Source organism: Microtus oregoni, unplaced genomic scaffold (genome assembly GCF_018167655.1).
Source record: "Microtus oregoni isolate MIOR12 unplaced genomic scaffold, Mior012 000009F_ref0000495, whole genome shotgun sequence".
Taxonomy (NCBI): Eukaryota; Metazoa; Chordata; class Mammalia; order Rodentia; family Cricetidae; genus Microtus; species Microtus oregoni.
The window spans coordinates 16,228,075-16,254,095 of NW_024543068.1; the positions used below are offsets into that span (position 1 = coordinate 16,228,075).

General features: G+C 47.6%; 1 protein-coding gene across 2 annotated transcripts in view; it reads right to left on the reverse strand.

Moving 5' to 3' along the window:
* Smoc1 (SPARC related modular calcium binding 1) overlaps positions 1–26,021 on the reverse strand; it is a 164,283-nt gene that overhangs the window by 12,346 nt on the left and 125,916 nt on the right. The window contains exons 6-10 of one of the 2 annotated variants that reach the window (XM_041658828.1): positions 23,540–23,596; positions 21,555–21,635; positions 6,575–6,767; positions 5,989–6,071; positions 4,013–4,118 (exon numbers count right to left, since the gene is read on the reverse strand). In XM_041658828.1, coding sequence (XP_041514762.1) covers positions 4,013–4,118; positions 5,989–6,071; positions 6,575–6,767; positions 21,555–21,635; positions 23,540–23,596 — 520 coding nt within the window. Of the gene's footprint in view, positions 1–4,012; positions 4,119–5,988; positions 6,072–6,574; positions 6,768–21,554; positions 21,636–23,539; positions 23,630–26,021 lie in introns of both variants that reach the window. The other variant, XM_041658827.1, reaches the window with a different exon arrangement.

Here is a 26,021-nt window from a genome sequence, read left to right on the forward strand (position 1 = left end):
CAAAGCCATGTACGACAAACACCATGTCTGATGAGTTGGGGGAGGGGATGATTGACTTTCTATGCCACCCAAACATTCTCTCTCCCTTCTTCCCACAGTCTCCATGAGGCACTGTTTCCCACTGGTGTCCACTGATACCCTGCTTTAAATGTTAAACCCCAAGAGGGAAGGGCTGGATATGGCTTCTTTACCCTCGGATATGCCTGCAACCCTTGCTCTCTAGTCCAACCCAAGTCCAACATCCCGGAATTCTGCATTTCCTGATTTGCTTCATCAGCCCTATTCCATATCTGCTGCCTGATCTCCAAGAGCCCCGTGCCCCTGTCCCTCCATCACAGAAGAATGGCTGGCAAGTGTCTGTCTATACAGCATCCCAAGTCCAGCAGACTGAGGCAGAGTGCTGGGGGGCCCTGCTCACAAAAGAATCACAATGAGCTTCCCTATTGCATTCAGCCTTACATTTAGACTTGCAATAGTAACTTAACTATCAGGTCTACCCCTGTCTACTGTATCTCCCATCCTTCTGGCTAAGCATCCGTCGGCACATGTTGAGTATCTACTATGGGACCTAAATTCTAGGAAGACATCAGGGAAGAACCTCTGAGAAGGGGATCTGTCACTTTACCAGACAGTCACCAGAAAAGGGGAATGACATTCTCGACTGAAGGGGCAGCTAGTGTGAGGGTCCCAAGACAGCCCCTGTAACCTGTGGAAGGAAGCTGGAAGGACCATGACAGTGGGAGGGGAACGAGAACAAGAGGCCAGCAGGACCTTCCTGAGGGCCATTCGGGTACAAATCGGGGCTTCTGCTCAATGCAATGGGAAGATCCAGGAGAGCCCAGGAGGACTAGCAACTCTGGTGCCGCCCCGTGCAATGCTTGCCCACTTTCTTCCTTCTTCACTCCACTCTCTTGCCTGATTTCTAAACTATTTCTTGGTCTATGCTGTCTTCCTGTTGATTAAAAATTCAGCCCTTGGGTAACACATACCCAAATAGTCCAAACCTCTCAACCCTGTCACAACCAAGCATGAGTAAGTTAATAAAAGTTTAAAATGAAAACCGTGGTTGGGGAAGTGTTTTTTAAAAACTTCCTTGACCCTAAAAATTACACCTAAAAGAGGAGTTAATTTTTTTCACATACTTCCCTAAGGATACACTGGTATGAAAGACATTGTAAATTTCCTGGTTTTTATTGCCTGTAAAAATCTCTTTGTCCTGCGACATGAGAGCACCGATCCTAACTTCCCTTGGTGGTGGGGCCTGTCTATGATCCCCTTCCTACAGCTAAGACCATACAGCCCTAGGTCCGTGGCCCTGTGGAAGCCAGGAGAGGGGGGTGTTTCTACAGGGCCTAGACAGAACTTGCAGCCAGAACCCCTGAGCTGGTGGGTTGGCCCATACAGTCCCACCCAGACCTGCGATTTTTCTGTGCCTGTGCATTCTCCCTTATTTATGTTTTCTCTCCTTTTCTAAACAACATAAAATACAGAACTCTAAATGCACTGGTTTTTCCATATATATATATATATATATATATATATATATATATATCTTGACAAATCCTAATTTACAAATGAAGAACATGTATACATGAAGCCGCAGAAATAACCAATAATAAGATCATTATAACAAAACATTATAATAAACGTTATCATAAGCTTATAGACTGCTTTCTTTCTAGAATTTTCCAGTCAGTTGTTTTGCTCTACAGTTGGTTGTGAACACCTGAATCGATGAAAAGGGATACAGAGGACAAAAAGGGACAACTGCACTTTGTGCCTGGGTTTTCATCACACAGCTGTTGCTGAGCAAGCTCCGGGCAATTGCACACTGATAGGCATGTGATCGCGTGCATTTGCAACACTCAAGCCTTCCCCTTCTCCTGACAACCAGGTGCATCGCCCCTATTTCAGATGTGAGCTGCTGACACCGGGGGAAGCCTTGGAGCAGCTCACATCCATGATCTGTCAGACCCTGTCTCCATCTTTCTCAGATTCTGTGTTGTGCTCCCTGAGAGGGAGGCCTGGCCGGCATGCCCCAGGTGAGAGGAAACAAAACCATTACCAGAAACCAGCCTTGACCTCATGGAACCCTGAAGTGCTCAGATTAGGCACCCAGACAAGTAGTTTAAAGAAATATAGCCAGTGTACACGGTTTTTTTAAAATTTTGTCTATGTGAGATCCCAGATCGTGAACTCTATGCTCCGAACAGGATAATAAGAGCATGGTACTACTTAACCATCGTGACTGGCTGAAATGTGACGACTATTGACTAAAATGTCCCCATTTCTGCAGGTATCATTGCACACATCTGTGATCCCAGCACTCAGAAGGCAGAGGCAGGGGAACCACAGCAAGAACAAGGCCATTGTTCAAAATCGATTAAAAAAATAAATCAATCAATGAACAAGCAAACCTCCATTTCCCCCTCCCAACAGCCCTGACAAGCACATTTCTGTACCCTGACTCTTCAGGTTTGGCCCACACAAGTGGAACCATGGCCACTTGTCCTTTGACTTATTTCACTTAGCATAGTGTCCTCAGTGTGACACAGTTGCCTACTGGAAACCGAAAAACTAGTTCATTATACACACGCCCACACATTTCTCTACTAACTCGTCCTTTGGTGGAATTTAGATTATTACACACCTGGGTCAGGAGCGCTATAACTCTGATGCAATGCAAGTGGAATTCTCCAGCTGGCTGACTTTGTCCAGCTGGGGATGCAAAACCATTACAGCTGTGATCATGGTCCAAGGTCCCATCCTAAATCCCAGCCAGTGGCCACTGCCACACTTGTCTTTCTAAGGGGACTGGAGTCCTTGTCATTCTTTGCAGCAGCTCTGCTTCCAGGGAGATGCTGGGGAATCAGGGCCCCTTTGGTGAGCCACACAAGCCCAGTGCATGCTGCCCATCTTTGGTCCATGCCTTGGTACCCCTTCTGCTGCTTTACGGAATCTAAAACCCCCACTCTTCCTTCCTGACCCGTCTTGCCCCTGCTATGACTTCTCTCTGGCTTTGTAAGTGCAAGTCTTCCTTCGCATGTCTCACAGAGCCTGGGACCAGGAGTCTACCATCCTCTTCCATCTCTTCATTATCGCTCTATCATCTTCCTTCTGCTTCTCCTATTCTTTCTCTTTCTCCATCCCCCAGCCCAACCATACTAAACTACACTTACCACACATTAGATATGTCTAATATCTGTCTATGAGCTAGTATACTCACTCCTCTGTCCTCTTTGAGGGGAGGGACATCCTCCTATTCCTGGATACCATGGTCAAGGACTTGACATACTTCAAAGAGTGCTCAGAGGATGGATGCGTGCATGGCGGATGTTTCGACCACTGGCACAATGGGCCCAAATCAGCTGGCTCCAGAGAGTCTGGCTACCGGAGAATGTGTGTGTTTCAGCTCTGGTACTACTCCTGCTACCATACTGACTCCTGAAACAAGTCCACTTTGTCTACGGGAAGATGAGATTCTAATGTCCACAGTTCTTTGTGATTGCCAGGAGGTCAAAGGGACACATGACTCCTGCCTTCCCAGGGGAGAAAAGAAATCACTAATGCCTGTGGTCCTCTCCACTCTGCTGGGTGCCCTGTCCTCATCTGATGCCCACCACCCTTCTTGCTTTTAAGAATTTTCACTCCTGGGGATGTATCTCCAGAAGAATGCTTGCCTGGCATCTGTGAAGCCCTGGATTCAATCCCCACTACTGCAGAAAAGACTCTCACTCTTATGTCCCCCCTTTTGGGTAAAATATCTGTATTTATAGGCCTGCAAACCCTGTTATCAAAGCTAGAGGAAAGCAGATCAATATTTTCAGAGACCAAGAAGAAGGTAAGTTTTCACCGACAAGTAGAACAAAGCTGTGGGCACAGGCTCTGGAGAAGTACAAGCTTCCAGCCCCTGACCTCTCTCCCAGCCCCTGACCTCTCTCCCAGCCTCCCGTCCTATCTGAAGAGTCCAGGACTACACTGTACTGCACCTGAGTCTCGCTCACATTCTCACCTCCCACCTCCAGTGGGCGCTGCTGAGTTAATGGCCTGAACCATGTCTGTGGTGAGCGCATCCAGCAGGCTGGTAATAAATTCCATCTTCTTCCCTTCTGGACAGCCTAAAAGACAAGAGAAGATTTAAAGGCAGAATCCAGGTCACTTACCAAGGCAACAGCTTCCTCGAGCACCACCCCCTTGGAGTCTTTGTCCAGCCAAAGACTGGGGATGTGTTCACTGCTCAAACGATTGCTACAAGCCTCCGCCATTCCCCTATGCCTAATTCACAGGGGAGCACCAGACCCAAAGGATAATAAGGCTGTCAGCTTCCTTCCATCCCACGACGTCCTGCTGAGTACCAATGCAGGCACCATGTAAATGCTAGGGAGAGAGCAGATTGGGTCCTTGGCCTCACAGACTTCACAATAATGTGCCGAGCCGAAGGACCCAAGATAATAACCAGACGGGCACTGTTCATATGAAAAACACCGCTCTAGGGGCAAGAACTAAGCATTGTGGAAGCAAAAAGGAGGAAGAGAATCCTCATGGTTGCCAGCAGATTTGAGTGGACCTACCAAAAATTTTTTTAAAACGCCTCTTTTTGCCCATCTTTTCCCAGCTGAGATGATAAACTAGACTCCTCCGTGAATTCCCACGGTTCCTCGTCTTGTTTCACTATCTCAGCAAAAGCCCAAACATGGCTAAGTCTCCTCACAGGTGTGCCTGTCCCACATCCACGCCACAAAGATGAGCATTGCTGGGGAAACAGCCCCCCACCACTGCAGCGACGAGAGCCCTACTCACCTGCACAGCCGCAGCCCCGCCTCTACCGCTGCAGCAGCTAGGCCCTTCTTCGAGCCCCGCCCGAGGTCTCAAGTTAATTATGATCTCTTAGGGCAGTGTAGACCCTAAAGTGGGTTCTTGCTGTCATGCCCACAGTGCCTCCCTCTTCTCCTGAATCTCTGTGTGCATGCCTTCCTTTATCATCACATGACTCGTCTCCTTTACTCTGTGAACCTCATGTCCCTGGGCACTGGGTTAAACCGTGTCTGGCACAAAGTAGAATAGTTATCCTCACCCTGTTGAGGGGTGGCCAGAAGAAGGTACCCTGGCCTCCAATTTCGTGACAGTAATTTCTACTGACTTCACATGGAAAGTCCCGGACTTTCGGGACTCTCTGCTCCCAGCTCTCATTTTGGAGTCCTGACGGATAATAGGAAGATGGCACCGGTTCCCATCAGTAGAGACCTAATTTTGTACTGAGTAAAAACTGCTAATAAGCACAAGCTTGGATGGCTCCCACCTCTACAGAGGTGTGGGGGTGTTTTCTCCAGCGATGCTCCTTGTGTGGGTCTAAGACCTGGGAGAAAGCATCCCTGTGCTTGGGCTTTCTCGAGAAAAAGAGGGACTTGCAGGGAAGAGTCTGCAATCCACATATCCTGTATTTAGAATTCTTTCGGTGACTCAGAGTTCACTACAAATAAGGGGAAACCCAATCTAGTGGCAATTTAGGGGTCCTAGGCTCTTGCCAGCGTATCTCATGTCACCCCTAGTGGCCAGGCTGCGTCAACAAGGGTTATCATAAAAGCATCCCGCAGAACAGGTGGCAGATGCCACCCAGACCCCTCAGGGAAGCCACTCCTTGTAAGCTGCCTTTGTTTCACAGACCTCAAAATATTGTACCCACTTCACCAAGAAGGAGAATCGTCATCAAATTCCAGGGACAGAGTTTTAAGAGCATGACTATATTTCTAAGAGGAGGAGGAAAGAGCATGGGAGGGGAGCAATGTTCTCAAGGGCACAGGACTAATTCCCGATGCAGATTCTATGGTTTCTGGGTCTATACTCCTATGATGGAACTTCCCAGCATGCCTTGCTCTGCGCTGCCAGTTGGGAAAACAGACGTAGAGGAGAGAGTGGCCTCTGCACGGCGAGGGGACCAGAAGTCCAGAGAAGCGAAGGTGTCGGCAGTAGCAGGGCAGTGTCCCCTACCTGGCAACTCCCTGTCCTTGAAGGGGTCGTCCGCCTCGGCACTCTTGGCTCTACCTTCACTCTCACAACTTGGCATCACATAGCTGGGAGGAGAGACAGAGAAACGAGGTGGGGGGTCGGCAACGGAGTCTTCTTCAGCCACTACTGCCCGGGAATGATCTGTGTAACCACTAAGCTGAGAGCCCTCAGGGAGGAAAATAAAACAGTCCCTGAACTGTCCGGCAGCTACAAGACGATCCAGCATAAATGCTCCCATTGAGACATGTTTAGGCATGTCACTTTAGCCATGCAAGCGTGATAACAATGCCATCTCCAATCTGCACATGGGACCTTTTTTTTTATATATATAGGGCTTTGTTCATAACCTGGGTGGTACAACAAGCCTTTCGTCGGGGATCTGAGGTTGAGAGAGATGAAGTAGTTTTCCAAGGTCCACAGTTAGAAAGGAACAGGTCTGTGGTCAGAACCCAGGTCCCTAGACCCTCATCTGTCTCCCACGACCTGATTCTGAGAAGCAGGGCTCTGACGACAATGGCAGCATAACCAGAAGCTGGTCCCCGTGTGATGCTCTGAGAAGAGGTCTTACCGTGTGGACGTCCCAGGCACTGGGCGCCCCGTGTCCACTAGGACACACCAGCAGTAGCCCGTGGACTGGTGGCATTGCACCGGTTTATAAAGCCCGCCAGGGGCGCACTCTGGGATCACAATGCCCTCGCGGGGATTCTGCCGGGCCTCTTCCAGGGCGCTCTGCCTCTCCTGGTCACAAGAGTGGACTTTCTCTGTAAGAGAAGATGCAGCTTCTGGTGACGATCATGCCTCCTTCGGTCCAGAATCCATAATAAATAGCCAGGACCAGTCCTGTCCCCAAGAAACTAATGAATCTGCCCAGACAACCATGACTTGCATTCTGCCAAGGTAAAAACCTCAGCGGGCCAGAGCCTCCCTATGGGCGTCTTCACTGCCAGAGGCTCATCGGCGCTTTCACCAAAGAGGATCGCATGTAGCAGCAAACCAGCCAGGGCTTCGGGGCTACTTCTCCAAGTAGCAGTTTGCTTCGGAACTGGAATGTTCCTCCATTTTCAGAGGTGTCCCTCCCTGCCTAGATACGCTGTCTACAGGCTTCAGGAGAGGCAGTAGAAAGACTCCCTAGTCCAGGCGTGTCAGGACAGAACCAGAGACCACCACCCTTGTCCAAGGTGATGTTCTATACACAAATGGAAGAGCAACAAGCGCCAGCCTTGGCTCCTTTCACCCTCCAATACAGGCAGACAAAGAAAGAAAGCTAGTGGGCAGATTCCTCTATCCGACAGGAACAGAAACAGCAGAGGCAGAAGGTGTCTGTACTTGGTAGCTTCAGGAACACGCAAGCATGTCCAAACAGCCAAACCAAGTCTCTCCATAGCCAGGTCCAGAGACAGTAACTGGGGCCCTACGCCAGATGCAGCCTTCTAACAGAAGCCTTCACTCCTGCAGGGCCCTTCACTGGAAACCCTGCCCATTAAATCACCCTGGCTTCTCTTCCTGATTTTTTTTTCTTTCTTTCTTTGACTGGGGGTTTTATTTTGGAGGTAGGAAGGGTTATTGTTTGATTTTAAATTTTTGTTTATTTTAATTATTTAGAAAGTAAAGTGTTGAGCTTGTTTCCTTATCACAAATAACATTTTAAAAAAATAAAATCTGTACAAACCATATGGCCCCCGAACGTAACGCCTCCACCTTCCTTAGATCTTGTCAGGCAAACACCAATACAACTTCAAGGGGATTACACCAGAGCCTTGGGAGAGCTCTCCCAGATCCAATTTGGTAGCCTCATTTTCCTACCTCGTATTTCATGCCATGAAAGAGCTGACCAAGAAACAAAGGCAAAGGAAAGCAGCTTTTACGGGCACCACGCTCGTGTAACGACCTCTGACAGGGTCTTTAAATCAGGACTCTCTAAGGCCAGCCTCTCCAGCCATAAATCAGACCATAGCAAGATGCAAAGGGGAAGAGGAGGAACTCCTCCCCCTTCCACAGCAGCCGTGATGAACCTAACTTCACACCAGCAGGCCTGAAACCTGGAGGAAGTCGGAACAAGAGCTAGGCAGGAAGAAGGGCAGATCCCATGGATGGAGTTCTGGAAATTCTTAAAGGTTTACTGTCAGCTTCTGTGAACACATATAGATAATTAAATCATAAAAAGGGAAGCTCTTAAATCTATAAAAAATACAAATTAGTGTGGAATTAAAGAGAAGACTAAATATAGGATTTATCACTTTAACATCCACTCTGAAAGTCTGGGTGTCCTGTAAGAAAAACACAGCAATGCCAGGGCAATGGTTCAGTAGGTAAAATGCCTACCACACAAGTATGAGGACTTCTGTTCAAATCCCCATCGCCCATATAAAACGCCTGGCATGGGTACCACAATTCTACAGCTCCGCCAATCGGTGGGACAGGAGCAGATCCAGGAGGATCCCTGGAGCTCATTGGCCAGTCATCCCAGACGAGCTCCATGTTCAGTGAGAGGCATTGTCTCAAAGAAAATAATAATAATAATAAGGCAGTGAGTAATCCAGGGGGACAGCTGACTTTGACCACTTGCCTTCACACTGAGTACATACATGTGCACCTCACCCCCACGCCCATATGAATATGTACACACACACAGTACCGAACATTTGTGAAAAATAGGCAATATGTCTTCCAGAAAGGGAAAAAAAAGAGATCTCTTAAAATGGCTTTTTAGAACTAATGATGCAAGCAAATATTCCTTGGATGAAATGCACCAGCCAGCAGAAGAAGAACTTTGACCTCCTAGCCCACCCATGTTGGGCACTATTATGACTCCAGCTTTGTAAACAAGAAGAAAACAAACTCTGGAGAGCATGCGTTTTTCTCAAGTTCACTCCAAGATGGAAGACCTGGACTCTCCTGGAGGATGGCAGACATCCAGTCCACCTTGCTAGCCTTAGCCACCTGCTCTACAGTGAGAACACACTTGTTTTGACCTGGGTTCCTCCAGGACAGGCACCTGGCAGACTCTCCAAGAGCTCCATTCAAAAGCAAATGTGTTCACACACACCCCTCCCTCTGAGCGATCATTCCCTCTCAACCTAAGCGCAAGAAGCTTGGCCCTCAGGATTTCTGTCTCTTTGACTCAGAACTAGAAAACCGAAAACCAAATGCGTAGCTCACCCACCATTATAGAAGAGAAAGCATATGAGTACTTAGTGTGAGATTGGCGACGGGAGCTCTATTAGTATTAATTCAATTCGCACTGCTTCCAATCTTTGAAATAGGTACTAACATCAGAGACACAGTCTGGCTAAATGATCAAGATTATGAATTAGGGGCCTGAGGCTGTGGCTCAGTTGGTATGCTTGCCTGGCATGCCAGAAGCCCTGGGTTTGATCCCTAGCACTCCAGAAACGGCGTGATGGTGCATTCCTGCAATCCCAGCACTCAAGAGAAGAAGGCAGGAAGACCAGAAGACAAGCCTAAGACACACAAAGCTCTATTTAAATAATAATAATAATCAGAGTTAGGAGGAGGCAGAGGTGGAATTCCAGTCCAGCCCAGCTGTGTTCTTTCCCTCCCTACAGTGACATCTTCCACGGCTACAGGCTAACCCAAGCTTTATTTTGTTCTCTGCTTTTCTTTGACTTCACCCTCCAGGGTCACTGTCTCCAACGGTTGTGTCTCTGTGCTCTTGCGCTGGCCAGTCCACGTGGGCTCTAGCTGACTGGTTTTAACACACAGGAGAACAGTGTGGTGATGGTGGAGAGTAAGCCAGGCCTTTGGAGGTCTTGTAGCTTCTGCTTTCACTGTCAATGAGCCCTAAGGACACCACATAAGGGGGCTACTCTAGCCTTCTGGAGGAGCAGAGGCCACACAAAAGGAAAAAGGGAAATCGCACAGCCTGCTGGCACACATGGCTGAGGTCAGTTTGGATGTTCCAGCCCCATTGGTCCTCCCCTTGAATGAGCTGAGGAGCCAATTCATGTAAAACTTGTGAGACAGCCACACTGTCAACTGCAGACACACTGGCAAGAACAATTCATTTATCTGTTGCACTAGTAGGTTTGGGGTAGCTTGTTATTTAACAATGGGTGCCAAATATCTAGCTAGACCTGCTTAATTCTTTGTCACCTTACGCCAGAGGGCTTCTCGTAGCCCCTGGAAGCCTGAAAGTGATACAAATACTAATTAGTAAGTCCTAAGTAGACTTGCTACATATCTGAGGACCCAGAAGGACTCCATCCTTGGAGCTACCCTCTCCCCTTCTCCGTCACCTCCCAAATGAGGGTTACCACCTACCTCTATGAGTTATCTCAGAGGTTGGCTTACAGAATGCAAGCCAGGATGACTTCAAGGGTCCCTTCAGCAACACTAACTCACAGATCAAGGAGCTCTGCTGACTCAGATGCACACTGCTCTGAAATGCCTCATCTCTGCTTAGGAAAACTTGGGAAACAGAGATAAGATACGAAGGTATGACCCAGTAACTATGAGAATGGGCCATGGCTGCCCATATATGCCTGGAAGATATAACACACACCAGAGAAGAGCGAACAAGGGGATGGAACCACACACACTTGGACACTTCCACACAGCCCTTCCCAAACCTGCCCCCGAGATGGCGCTGAGCAGAAAGAGCTCAGTCATCCTCCACCTGGCAACGGAACCTCAAGAAGAAACACAATGGAAAAGCATCTCAGGTTGGGAAGGTGCAAGGCCTTGCCATCAGAAGACACACAGTGTGTCTCTCCCTGGTCACACATGGTATGGGAGAGAATGGGACCAGCAGAGAACAGCAGCGAGCAAAGTTGGAGACAGGGCTGGAAAGGCCAGCATGAGCTAGATGAATGTCAACCCTGTCTATGGGCCCAGAGCCCAGGTCTTCGTGTGTCAGCCAAGTTGGGATTCGCATAGAGGACATCTCTATCTGCTAGGACTGGCTCAGGTCTGTGTCTCATGATTGCCCACGGTAATTAGGAGCAAAGGAGAGCACAAATGAGACCAAGTCTCAGCTAATCCCCAGTGTTCACTGGAGCCCAGAGTTTATCCTCTATTCCGGGACTCTCCTTCTTTGTCTTTCCTTAATTTTTACATATTTTTTTAAAAGCAAAAATGACCAACAAACAAACATTACAGGATTTGGGCTGGTCTTGCTTTCAGGCTATTGACTTTCAGAGAAGGAAGATCTGAGAGGAGGAAGGGAAGAGGAAGCTGAGTCTCCTGGGTAATCAACACTTCTGCATCTTTGAGTCAAGTCATCAGTGACCAGTGGGCGGACCTTACTGTGAGCTTTACCGTGAGAGACAAAACGAATTTCAAGGCGGGGAAAGTAAACAGTAGACAGAGAGGAGGCAGAGGGACTGTAACACTCAGGGTTCTACACACACACACACACACACACACACACACACACACGATGAGAGGGATATTTTTAAGGACTAGGTTCATGAACTAAGGATATAGCAAATCTAAAAAACATAGGCAAATCAGTCAGGTAGAAATGCAGGTACACAAGATGAGGCAATTTTGGACCAAGATCAATAGCTAATGCCCACAGTTGTAGGACACAAAAGCAGGGCCTTCACACGGCAGCCTCCAGGTTGTTGTTGCTGTCTTCTTCTTTTTCTTCTTCTTCTTCTTCTTCTTCTTCTTCTTCTTCTTCTTCTTCTCCTTCTCCTTCTCCTTCTCCTTCTCCTCCTCCTCCTCCTCCTCCTCCTCCTCCTCCTCCTCCTCCTCCTTCTCCTCCTCCTCCTCCTTCTCCTCCTCCTCTTCCTCCTTCTCCTTCTCATCTTGCTTCTCCTCTTCCTCTTCCTTTTTTCTTTTTCAGTAAACTCCAATTTCTTCACTTAAATCTTGGAACTGACCACATGAGGCTGGCCCACATTATGCAGAACAACCTGCTGTAACCAAAACCAACTGTGGATGCTCATGTCACAACAGCTCAATAGTGTTGGGTCAGACAACAGGGTCAGGCTGCCCATACAAACGGATGTACTGAAAGGAGCATCGTAAGGACTTCAGGAAAGATGTCCTACATAGAGGGGAAGGGAGGAGTCATGAGCCTGATGTGGTGACTTGCATCTGTAATTCCACCACAGAGCAGTGGTGGAGGGAGCGGGGGTAGCTAAGACAGAGAGATGGGAAGTTTGAAGCTAGGCTATGTAATAGATCCTATCTCATAGCTCAAACAAAATCTGTAGACTGGAAGGGTGCCCTGGCGAAGGATGTGGCCTCTCCTGATAAAAACCTAGTGGTTATTTAAGGAGCTACTTTAGCCATCCTGACAGAATTGCTTCTCTTCCTTGAGATAGGCAACGGAAGACAGCGGGATACTAGCAAGGCTGGGGACAATGTCTTTGAGAGGAGGACCCAATGCAAGATTCTGGGTGACAAAAAAAAATGTCTGGGGCTCAGGCAGAGGTTAAAAAGAAGTGCTGGGGACATATGTGAACCTAGGCTATTAAATGGATATATTTGTACCTTAGTCTGATATCATATTAGTCCCTGAGAAGGCCAGAACAATTCTGAGAACACGTGATGAATCAGGAAGAGCTAACCATGACTTGTCCGGCGATCCTCACTCAAGGTCTTCCTCCATTCATCCCTGAAGCTATCTCTGAGGGCTCTTCCCTGGAAGGAGGCTAAGGCACAGCATGGCTCCTGCTGAGTTTCTGTGCCCCTTACCCATTGTACTCTGACCCCACCAGTGTACTTAAGGACCAGCTCTCCATCACATCCTTCCTGCCCACCACTCTGGTTTGCTCCTCACTCAGAAAACCACAGACCCTCACAAAGAAGGAATCCATGAAGGATATTTAGTCTAAGAATTTTATTCTAACCAGTGTTCCAGAAATGGGGCCCACCCACAGCAGAATAAATGCCAGCCTGTTCTATATGAGACTGCAGGGGCTGGAACAAGAATCTCTGACCCCAGCTCATCCTGGGAAACGCTACGCTCAACCCTCAGACCATCGAGACTAAATCTCTTATGGGGATAAACATCAATAAAGGGTGATTCAGCCTGAGAAAATGAGAGGAGCCTGCTTGTATTTCATTGCAAAAGGAATCGTTTCGCTGGGCCAAGAATATTAAGGAAAACACTGGCCTTGTGTCGACAACAACGACCCTGAAACCTCTTCAAATACCTCCCGCCCATCTCGTCTCTTATCAAAAATGAATGAAATGCTGACCGGTGACCCACAATAACAAACCATACACTTAAAACAACCTTTCTAAAAGCGAGATGAAATTCCAGGGGTGGAAGGAATGGTGCGACTCCCACCGCAGGTCTCTCCAGGTCTGACAACACGTGGGTGTCTGGTACTGGGACCATCTGAGGATTTGGTGGAGAGTGGAACAGCAGGAGAAGGACAAAAAGGTGGGCCTGGGTCTTAAGGGGCTGACTTCACTGTTGAAGGGGCTGGGGTGGGGACTGTGGGTGGGGAGGCTGAGGGGAGAGCCCTGCTGGAGTCATAATCTTTAGGAATGATTTATGGAACATCATGGAGACACTCTGTTTATTCAGCCACTTGGGGTTTTGGCACCTATGGTTTCAAGCCAATTATGTGAATAGGTTATCGCCTCACTGGGGACTTTGCAATTTTTTCACAGAAGGGGCTAAGTGCTCCTCAGAGGATAATTTTTCCAAGCACCATTTGCCAAGCTGGCCTGCCATCTCACCACGAGTTTTCCACCACCTCTGTCAGTGCGGGCCACTTGGTCACAGCTAATTCCCAGCTCTCCATATCCTGTGACTTGGAGTCATCCATGTGGTTTTGAGAACCCCACAGAGAGGGAGATTCCACAGAGCCACTGCTCCCAGGACTGACCATCGGCTAAGGAATGCAAGCACCCAGAAGACAGACCCAGCTGGGGCAAAGGAAAAGCAAAAGTCACCTACTAACAGAATAAAATCAGCCCCTGGTTGTTCAGACCAAAATGGATAGAGGTGGGGTATCAGAAGCCGAATTTGCATAAACTTAAGAAAGTCACCTCTTCTATTGCAATAGATTTCCTCATCCCTATCTTTTAAAAAAAAAATCCTCTTTCTGCATAGTCTGCCACAAAACAGAATGAAAATAAAAGATAGCATCATCCCTCATCCTCATTCCTACCTTGGAAGGGACTTTGGAGAGTGCTTGGGAGGACCCTTGATGGGCCAACTGGCTAACAAAGGACCACCTTCAGCTCTACCCCAGAGGGATAAGTTGGGATGCTGTATGATCTCAACTGGGTGGCTGTTTCCCCAAGCCAGAAGGAACTTGGGACATTCAGATGAAATGCTCCAGGAGCCAAAGATGGGGTTAATGGAGACCTGGGCTTCCAGGGCCCTGTGGCTGAAGCAACAGTAAGTGTCCGCTGCTCCAACTCCAGTGCACTTCACCTGAGGGACTGACGTAGTGGAAGCCTTCATAGATGTCGCCAGCAGTCAGAATAGAGGCAGTATAGCACAGCAGTCACGAGGACAGACCTTTTGGCTTCCCCCACGTGGCTCTTGAGCTTGGACAGTCTCAAAGTCCCAGGTTCCTCACCTGTAAAAGTAGAGTAGCCCCTACCTGTGCCCTACAGGTGCTTATGAAGGTAAGATGTACTAATATGTGAGACAAGCTGTAGCTCAGTGGCGTGGGGCTTACTCAGCATGATCGAGGCCTAGATTCAGATACCTAACACCACAAAATATACGTAGGACATTTAACCTGGTGCCACAGTAAGGTGAGAGGGGTGGTGCTATTATAACTATCTGGTCCAAGGGCAGTGTCCTCCGTCACATCTGGGGTACAGCTCATCTTCTTCTTTTTTTTTTTTTTTTTTTGGTTTTTTTGAGACAGGGTTTCTCTGTAGCTTTGGAGCCTGTCCTGGAACTAGCTCTTGTAGACCAGGCTGGTCTCGAACTCACAGAGATCCGCTTGCCTCTGCCTCCCGAGTGCTGGGATTAAAGGCGTGCGCCACCACCGCCCGGCTTACAGCTCATCTTCTTATACCTATGTTTAGCTTGGCTCCTCAACTGGCCTGTAATGGCTGGCCAAGGATCTGGTTGTGGGAGCAGTCTGCCCTGGTCCATGCAATAAGGGGGTACATAACCTACAGAGGAAATTTATGTCTCTAACTATATTTAGGTATCTTAAAAAATCTGTCTGCTTTTTATAATAACATCCAGAACTCCAAAGCAACATCCCTGACAAAGCATTCATCATCTACTAGAGAGGAGCACATCACCGGCCCTGCCTTTGGTACACCCTTTCCTTACATACTCATTGTGTTGCCCTCCCACCCTCTCAGGCCTTAGTGTATCACCGCTGCTGATGGGTCGAGAGCCCTGCACAAGCCCTCAGCTAGCTGGACTCCTGTTTCTTAGTTTCAAAGTCAGGGGTGGTACTGGAAGCTTCTCAGGCGCTTCTTCCTCTAACAGCCCACACAGTTCAGTCAGAACAAGCACACCTTCCTATACTGTGGAGGCTAATCCAGACCTAGCTGCCTAAGTCACCGGAAGTTGAACGCCCGGAAGAGTTGAGTCAAGGGTAAGCATGCTGGGAGTCTTCAGCCTGTCCCTCGTACCTCATACTTCTTGAGAAACTGTTATGTGGTCCACAAACCACAGCAAGCTTGCTGTGCCTCCAAAGTTCCACCTTCAGGCAGAACTAACATCCCACATCCCGAAGGCTGGCTGGGAGCAGCTCTACCCCCAGGATAAACAGGCTCTTAGGCGGAATAGTCATGAGTAAGGATATATAAGAAAACAGTACAACCAGCCTGTGTAAATAGATTCTCTGAAAAACCTAAAATGGCCATGCATGGCTCACCATGGTCTGAAGTGGTAAACACCCACTTCCCACACAGACAGATACTGAGCTCCTGGGGAGGGGGGATGGGTAGAGTCTGTTTCTTCTGGGACGGACTGCCCCAATTTAGCACATAAACATCTTTCTTCTCAACTTCCCCCTAAAGCGTCACCCTCCTCACACCCCACCTCTATGGACTCATCCACAAAGCCAGGAGAGATGCCCTTTCCTCCAAAGGTTCTAAGAAATCCTTCACAGCTGTTCTGCAGTGACAAGTGCCAAGAATTAGTAGCCTATCCCTCCCCAGTTTTTCTTGGTAGTTTCAATGACCCTGACCTGCAGGCTCTGTGCTAGAAGAACAAAATTATAGAAAATTCAAGTTGAAGCAAGAGAGGAAGAAAGGAGTACAGACAAAAGGGAGGGTGAAAGAGAGATTTTTTTTTAATTTATAAAAATTAAGTATACCTTTATTCTTCCTCCTCCCAAAATACTAACATTGCATGCGTGTGTTGATAAACTGCACAGCCCGATATCCTGCAGTCATTTCACAAACACATAATGAAGAGTCTCGGACTAAAGCCAAAGTCATCACTGACTTTCAGAAACTGGGAGGAAACCAATTACGATACCTGAGCAAGCTCTTTGATAGCAGCTTATTAACAACTGAGGACAAAAGGAAAATATTGGGACATGGTTTTGTTACCGAACATCAAATTGCATATGAATTCACTTCTAGAAACAAAACTTTTGCTAGTAGGGGGAGTCCCAAAGACTGAATCCTGTGACTACACACTTCTCATTCCAACACTACAAGAAACAGACAGTGGGGCGACAGAGTAACGTAACCAAGAAAGCCAATATGAAAGCAAGGTCAAACTGGACCATAGACCTGGCTCCCAGGCCCCCAGTGAAAATCACCTTTCCTCTCCACAAAGGAAAATAGTAGAGAAAGGGCAAAGCCTTTGTTGCCAAGGGAAAGCCTTGGAAGACCATCTGGCCCCATCCTCATCTCAACCCTATTGGCCATGATTGACCAAAGCATCTTCATGAGTCCAAAGGGCAGACAGCAAGAAGGCCAGTAACAGGATGTGTTTTTATATAGATATTTTAAATGCACACAAGCCCAGGCCCGTCCCCGTTGCGAATGCTGGTGGATTACTCATTCTTCCTCCCGATCACGTCATGTGTGAGATTCCAGGTGGCTGTGGGGTATTTGCTTACAACGGCTACCACTGGTTTCCTTGCAAGCTGTTTATTTTTCCAGCCTCGGGTCATTACATCAGCCCACAGTTTCCAGTTGGGCAAAGAGTATAGACTTGTGGGGGTGGGGATCCAGTCAGGAGGTGCCATTGCCTCCATGACCCTAAACCCCAGTCGTAGCAGCTCTCCCAGCAGAAATGTCCTGGGTGGGAAAGCAATCTCAACTGTAGCCAATGGCCCAGCAGCCAGCCTACAAGAAAAACGGTGCCCAAATGAGTAAGGGCACGAATACTGTCAACTGGTCTACCTGTGACATGTGACCGCACCTTGAGCAAACACAGAAAGATATTCTCATGCAAGAAAAAATGAGAATCTTATTTTATTGAAAAATGTCAAAGAACCGTGTTTCCATTTTGGGTCCTCAATGGCAGCTCTGTCTCCAGGGAACAGAGTGACCATAAACTGCTTCATCCACAGAGACACAAATGCCGATCATGGAGGCAAGAAAGGAAAGGCTTTCGAATTTAACTCATGGGGCCAGGTTCTGGGTACCCTGATCACATCAGGAAAGAGTTTTGCAAGAAAGACAAGAAGCAAGGAAATGAAAAGATATGGATGCAGAGACAAACCCAGAGGCTATGATCACTAGCCTGGGCTTCCGGGACAGAAGGAAACATTGCAGCCCTGGCGCATTGCCATGGTGCACAGCAAGCATGGTGGCCACATCCATGACCCCAGTTCCTGAGAGATAGCACTTTCTCGGGAGAGGAAGCATGGTATTTTGTCATATAGAAACAAAAAGACAGAAATTATAAAGAGACAAAAAAGACTTATAAGCTTATAAAGTATCTTTATGTAGTCAGCTTAGACCTAGGGGGGTGAAAGGGGTTTGATGAAGGCTAATTCTTATTATTTGTCTTATTGCTTTACCTTCTTCTATAAATAGATATGACTTAAACATATTTTAAATGTCGAGTATTTTAAGAAATGCCATGATACCAAACTCTGGATGAAAAAAAAAACTCAGCAGGAGTTCACATTTCCTTGAAAAAGCAGCAGAAGCTCTGGCCAGCACTCTACTAGGACACACTGCTCCCAAGATCTGGGGTGTTAGCTGGCTAGGAACATCATCCTCCCAGATACAGAAAGGATTCCTGGAGCCACGAATACTTGGGAGGTGAGGCATGAGGGAGGTGGTCAAGGAAGAGAGGATCAGAAAGACAAATTGGGATATGCCAAAGTTGCCAAGGACTCAAAAGTCCATAACGGCCATATGAACACACGGCAGAGCTTTCCAGAAAGAGCCAGAACCTCTAGGAGGGGAGAAGACTGGATACGTCTTCAGGCGTGTGTCATGTTATTGCACAACTTTCAGGCGCCCAGTGGAACCTTTCCAACATCAACAGTCCCCAGGCCAGAAAACAAACCTGGCGTCACAGGGTCTGAGTGTGAAAAAAGGATGTTTGGGGTGTAAAAGAAACTGGAATTGCCTTTTTTTTCCCCTTCTGGGAGAAGGCTGAGAAGATGAGCTCTCACCCAGGCGTACTTCACAGAGTCTGACTCCAACCTCCCCAAGCGTGGTCTGAAGTTCATCTGAATGCACAATCCTCCATCAAACTCTAATGAAAACTGGCCTCAGGCGCATAACTCTAAGGCTCCAGTCCTCACCTAAAGCCATGGACCATATGCAAGTCCATCAAAGGATGTCTGCCTGCCTCATTGACCGAATGTGCCAACATGAGAGGATGGGGAGCACAGGACAAGCAAACACTCCACCAAAGCAGCTTCCTTCACTTTGTTTTCCTTTTAAATCACTTATGGTAAACCCATGAATTACAGGTCTAAAACTGAAGCCTCACAAAATCCCGAAGGGCAATAACTTAGTTTTATATATAAGGAAAGCAAGACTCAGAGAAGCTGATTGGCTTTCCAAGGTAAGGAAAGTCAAGTCTGGGAAACCAGATGTGCACATCCATCTGATTCCAAAGGCCATGCTTCGACCAGTATGTGGCTGGTGTGTGAAAGATACCCTACTCCACTGCCTGAAAATCCAGACCTTATGATGCCTCCTTGGCAATGAGTTGCGATTGCATACCCCGGAACAGGATGGTCAAGCTTGAGAATGGTCCGTGTGAGATGATGCGCCTGTGAGTGGCCCCAGGACTTCCTAGGACGGTACAGGCTTACCTGGAGCATCAGGAAACTCCTCAGGAGTCACAGCTCCTACGTCTGCTTGCTCTATGTAGGGGCCAAAAACCTTGAGTAAGACAACCCTAGGCATGTACCTCCCACTCAAACGCCCTATTCAACTGTGGATACCAGGGGGCCAGAAAATGTTCTCTGTGGAAGATCATAAAATAAATATCTTAAGCTTTGCAGGCCATCCAGACTCTGGGGTAGCGATTCAAGCCTGGTCTCGTGGGTAAAAATGGTCAAGAACAGCAGTGTAGCTGTGTCCCATTAAAACTTTATTTGCACAAAGTCAGGTGGCCATCTTATCTGCTAAATACTCTCACAGAACCATGTCTTTTATATCTGAATCCATCAATAAGATTGACAGGTATCAATCAGTATGGCCAGGTAATAATGACTTAGAATATTATAATCTGTTAAGCCATTACTGAAACCAAAGCCTAGTCATTTTCCTTGATGTGTCTCCTCTAAAGAGCAACTAACTCTCCCGCAACTATCCTGTTCTATATACTAACCTTATAGAGTCACCAACTATGGGAAACAAAGGGGGCCGGGCCACTACAAGAAGAGGAAGATAGTTGTACTTACCTAGAAACAATTTCTCAACATGACCCTATGATCGTACAACAGAAAACTACATAAACCAGTAGGGGACACAATCAGAACCTGACGCTGTCACTTTAATACACTCAGAGAACACACTTCAGAAGGACATGTGTCCCTTGCTTCCTCCAGTCTAACTGCAATACCCTGTCATTGGTTAAGCATGGTGGCACACATCTGTAATCTTAGCACTCAGGAAGTTGAGGCAAGAAGACGTGAGTTCCAGGCTACCCTGGACTATATATCAAGGTGCTATCCCCAAAATCAAGAGATACAGATATATGTCAGTGGGAAAATACCTACATAGCATCCACTGGGTCATAGCATGCATAGCACCACCAAAAGCCTCATGGTATTGTCATCATCAATGTGAACAGTAATAAATGCATGCACCCAACAATTCATCATCTAGCCAGGCAACAGTCAAAAAAACATACAGACATTAACGTGGCGAGCCTTTTGAGAGACAGACCATGCCCTGCCCTGTAGGTAAGAACTAAGGCCCAGGGAATTTCTCTGGCTAGAGTCACTCTCTGTGTGCTATACCTAGGTTTTGCGAATTCCAAAGCCTGTGCTCTAACTGCTGACTATTCTATCTTGCCCAAGGCTGTTCACAGGGCCTCTTTTATGTCACTATCTCATTCTATACCTCCATCTTACATCAAACAGTAAGCCAATCACACGGAGAAACACTGACCAGCCCACCATTCACCTCTTTGTCTCCTTCCCTGAACTCTGGCCTCCATACCGCCACCTATAGCACAGAGCTGGTACAGGAGTAAAGTAGAGGAGCCAAGGACAGCTCTGCCTGCCCCTTCAAAGGCAGGAATCCTTTGTCCTTAGTCCTTGACACTAATAAAGGAAGGATATGGCTAAGTTAGACTCAGCCAAGCACATAAATTATGCCAAGTGCTAGCTAGTTCTCATTACCATGGCTTAAGCGAAAGAACGCTCCTCCCCGACAATACCTCAGCTCTGGTCTGCTAGGACATTTTCTGTTGGGGAATATTTAGTCTTGATAGATGGCCAGTGAACTTGGTTGGGTTTGATCTTTGTTGGTGGCAAATCATGTTTCAAGTAAACCCTACGAATGTGATCGCTCTTCACAATTCATCACCTTTCTGCTAAGGCAGTGCCAAAACCCTGACCATTCCTGAGACCTCAGAAGACCAAAACAGGAAGGGCATGACTGTAAGCAGCTTGAATGCCTCAAAACAGAGGAATTAAGTCTCTGTCGAAGCTTAAAGCCCTGCTTTTGTATGGCCAGCCTGCTCCTTTCAAATTCTCCTGTGTGGCATTTAGAAAGTCAATCAAAATACTAAAAACATCTTGACAAAATTTGTCATCCTAACAGATCAACTACTCATAAAAGTTGATCCTGGCTATGATAAAAGGCAAAAACAAAAGCTGGAAGAGACGAACTCATCAGACTCCTTATTTTATAGCTGCAGAAAATGAAGAAGATACAAGTCATCCCAAACCACACTATAAAGCTGGGCAGAGTGACACCACCCCAGCTGAGCGCTGGGAGGAGGCTGGAGTGAAAAAGTCACTAGTTTGATATGGGCTTTAGCTAAATAATGAGACTTTGTCTCAGAAAAGGAGTCAGAGGAAGAGGAAGAGGAGAAAGAAGAGAGAGGGGGAGGAAGGGAAAGGGAAGGCAGATGAGAGAGAGGGAAGGAAGGAAGCAGAAAAGAAAACAAAATCATATGAGGAGTAGTCATGGGGCAGCAATGGAGCTCCTAGGGACCACGAGTTGAATAAATACACAATCGAAGGAAGATTATTTACCTGAATTTCTTACATTGGTGTTATTCAGTTTGGAGTCTTTGATTACCAAGTGCTTAATCCATAGGGTGGGAGCTGTGATTTCTAGAAAAAAAAAAAAAACAAGAGAGAGAAAAAAGTGTGTACATACATGGAGAGAGAAGTAAGCAGCACAGAGTGTAACCCAGACTTGTAACAAGCTTTTTAGAGGCCTACGCATCAAAGCTTAGCTATCTCCCTCTTGGCACATCAACCTCATACCAGTGCCAACGCACTCTCTCTTCCTTGTGACGGAAGCGCTTCTCGCCCCCAGCTTTTAAGAGACAACCAGGGCATCCTGTGCTGGGACACAGAGTAGTCAGAATTCAGAGGCACCAAGCCACTCCATCAAGGAATAAAAATATTATCCCAGGAGGTGAGGAACATGGGCCAAGCCAAGTCCCTCTCAGCTGCTTCCCTGGGAGAAGATTTAAAGGGGATAAATCAACAAACGGATGCCAAACACACCGCAGAGACCATTTTAGAGGAAACAGCTGAAGCAGGGCAGATTCAGCCCGCTGGGCTTCTGCTTTGTGTGGGGAGAGAGGAGTGAGTCTCACACATACTCCAACCCCTTCTCACAGTCAAGCTGAGCACACAGCAAGCACCTTCATCTAGGGCGCCCCAGGGTGCCTGCAGGCTCTCGGTACCAGGGTCACCAAGCAGACTGAGAATGTGGAAATCCTGATCCTGAACATACCATGTGGCAACCAGATCTTCAATGACAGCAGCGAGACGATCTTTCCAGGTGTCATATTTGCATCCTGCACCCAATCCCCTAGGGCTCAGGTTTTCTAGTGACAGGGGATGTTTGCGGATTCTGATCTCACTGAGCTGAGCCTACCCTAGGCACATCCCCATCCATGCTGCCGTGGCATGGTTTTGTTTCATTTCTCTGTTCTACTCTCTCGTGCCCCAGATACTCTCCGCTGAGTGCGGCTGAAATCTTGCTATAGGTTGTACACTAATAGCTGAACTTCATTATCACACTTTCTGGAAACCTTATTCTGCCAAACTTCCTGTTCCTGTCACAGGAATCTGGAGCACTGGGTAAACTCCCTGTAGAAAAGAAGCCCAAGTGCCCCCTGCCTTGAACACGGGCCAGGCTTCTGCACCCCAGCACTTCCAATTCACTGGCCTTGCCTCCAGGGACTCCCGGCCTTTATTTGGCCAACATCCACTATCGCCCTTAACCTAGAATGTTTCTCCCAAATGTCTTAGTGCAACTCCCCAAATCCCTGTGCCTTCACCCAGCCAGCTCCACTTGCCAATCTCTTTCTCCTACTTCTCTAACGGTAGCCCATACCCATTACCTTTCCCTCCTTCCTTGTTCTTGGCCAGTCCTTGCTGTCTGGAATACCCTGATTCTTCCTTTCTGCTTGCAAGCTCAAGTCCCGTGTCTTCCCAACTCTTCCCAAAACGATGCCAACTCTTTCTTCCTTAAGTATCTATCACGGTACTTAGTTCTAGGACCAGGACCTAGGGCTTAGTTCATGAAGCTCTCTAGTGGTTGTACTGGGAGGAAGACATTCCTATACCTCCATCTTACCCCTCCTCCAGCCCAGGCACAGAGTGGGCAGTTCTAAGTTCTGAGTCACGTGCTCCCGAAGACTGACTGCCCTCGCCAGCCTTTCTCACCATGACTCCCTGGTCTTGGCAGCTTTGAGGGTCTGTCTAAACCATGTTTTTGTTGGACATTGGGCTAAGGCTGGAAGCCTGGGAGGAACAGAGGGCCGTTCCAGAAGTAGAGACTCTGCACTGGTCACTTGGAGCCTTCGCATTTTTTAAAAGGTTGGGACAAACCAACTTACACTGGGGGAAAAAATTACAATCAAAAAAGAAAAAAAATGATAATGGGAACTTAAACAAACATGTAAAGCTAATATCTTACCCAATTCTGAAATGAAAAAAGAAAAAATAATAGTGAGAGTTAAAGAAACATATAAAATGGAAAGGAAATGATGGCTTACCATCGCCGTCGAATACAGGCTGGGTCTCCATCGTGGGTGTGGGCTTAGAGCCATCATCTGAATTGAGAGTTAAAAAGAAACGAAAAGAGACTACCATTATTGAGGTAAATGCTATCTACTCTCCAGAACTGTTGACTGGTTGGGGTTTGTACAAGGTCAAAGAAAAAGGAAGAGGAAGGAGGAAGAGGCCAGGAGAGAAGGAAGAGGAAGGAGGAAGAGGCCAGGAGAGAAGCAGAGCCAGAGAGAGACACGATAAAGCAAATCCGGGTATGTGCTCATCCAGGGGACTCACAAGGAGTTGGGACTCACAGCAATGGAGGTCCCTGTCTCATAAATCTGAGGATTCTGTAGGAGTCTTCCAGCCTTCCACGCCCCAACAACAGAGTAGGGTGGGAAGACTCCTGCAGCCTGCGGCCTGAGCTTTGTCTAGGCAGGCTAACACTGACAGCCCTATGGCCTGAGAGCCTGGTGTCTCCCCTTTAATTCCCATCCTCCGACACAAGACAAGCTGTTTAGAACCTTTCCTAAGGGCCCTGGCTAAAAAGCTTAGACCAGAGCGCTACTCTCTTCCAGGCTCCTAGCTGCCTCTCCATCCTTGCCTTAAATAGAGGTGCTGGAAAGCACTGCTCTCTCCCGCACACTAGAGGGTCAAGGGCCGCCCAGTGAACATTTACACGGCGAAGCAGCACATGCTGAAATTCCCAGCAGCAGGTCAGCGAACGGGAAGGGAAACAACACAGGAAATTGCTGAGATCACCCAGGCCTCCCTTTGACATTTCTATCACCAATGATGGGAGTGGGATGCTCCCAGTAGCGATGTCCCAGTGCTTATCACTCAGTACCCTGGGCAGCTCTTTCTGCAGAGCAAGAAGAACTTCCATGTGTCAGGAGTTAGCGTAGACTTTGTTTATTTACCTGCCAGGACTATGCTTTCATCAAAGCCCCAAAACCCTCGGCTTAGAAACGTGTTTTGCAACCGTTTTCATTATTGCCCTTTGAAGGAGTATTTTTAGACCATTTTCTCCAATCACCTCCTAAGAAAATGTTAGTGGATAGAAGATAATAAATCTTGTGCTGTGTACACCCATTTGTACTATATATGTAAAAAGAGTACATTTTTCTCAGTCCCCAAGAAGCCACTGTTCCACCCACCCACCCACTCCCAGTAAAGAAGGAGGGGGTTATCCTGTCTATCTCAAGACTAGTTTAGAGATTTTCTTTGTTTTCTCCCTCAGGGGAAGAGAAAGGTTGAGCACTATTGTTTCAGTCAGTTTGATGATTACACCACATTGTTCTCCTACCAAGACCCCCCAGAGATCATTTAGAATGGAACGCTATGTGCTATGTTCTCTGGGCATTAACTATTTATAGAGAACCCTGGCTCTCAGATAATCCATGAGACACCAATCAGACCACCAGTAATAACAGTGTCCCACCTCCTTGTGTCTTCCCTGACCTCCCCCCCCCATCCCTGGATCTTATCAGAGGAGGGAGGGAGAGAATAATTCAGATTTCTTGCTGGTGTCAACCCTTGGAGACCCACACCCTCCCTAGAGACTGAGGCCAGCAATCTGACAGTCATGTGAGTGGCACTTGACCCTGGTATCACTGTCCTGTGCTGACACCAAGACCCAACTCTCACTGGGGCCAAAGCAAACCCGGACTATCTGACAACCATCCCAAGAAATGAGACAGAGAAGAAAGAGGCTTCAGTACTTAAACACATTGAATATCGTATTTGCCTCAAACTGGATTCCCTAATGTGCATCTTTTTACATCAAACCATGTAAGCTGATCTAGAAGTCTTTGAGGGAGAATAAGCACCAAACAGAGCTATACAATGTCATTTTTTTTTTAAAATAGCACCACTTCCCCCGACTCTAGTAACACCTCCTTCCATTGAATTCAACAAGCCACTGAGTGGCTTCCCCTGGCAGCCGCAGAGACATTTAGTCTGGTCACTTCTGCCAGATGCAGCATTCAGTGTGACCAGTTCAGCACAGCTTACTCAGTCCCTCCGTGCAGGGTGGCTCCATTGAGAGCTAACAAAGGAAGAGCAAGAGGTCAGAAGTCAACAGTGAGTGTTCAGATCCGACAGGGTATGTGATATTTCACATTTGATGTAGACACTAAAAAGTCTACATGAGAGCTAGCTCTCTGTCTGGAGCAAGATAGCTAAAAATAACCTGCCTCCTTCTCCTGGCATCCAGATGAGAGCCTGGGTCTGAGCGCCTGGTCTAGCCATCGGCAGAGAAGGTCTGCAGAGAACAAGGGAGGGCTTCCCGGGGAACCTCAGACCTCAGCACGGAAGCCCACCGAGCATGAAGCTGAGGCAGGAGATTGAGCCTTCCTGCTGGGTAGGGTCACTGAGGGTGAAGAGGCACAGCTGCTCTGTGCAGAGAGGCCCCGATGGAAAGCTTTATGGAGTGAGAAAAGTCTAGGTGCCAGCACACCCCAAAGCCAGGAAGCCACGCCAAATCCA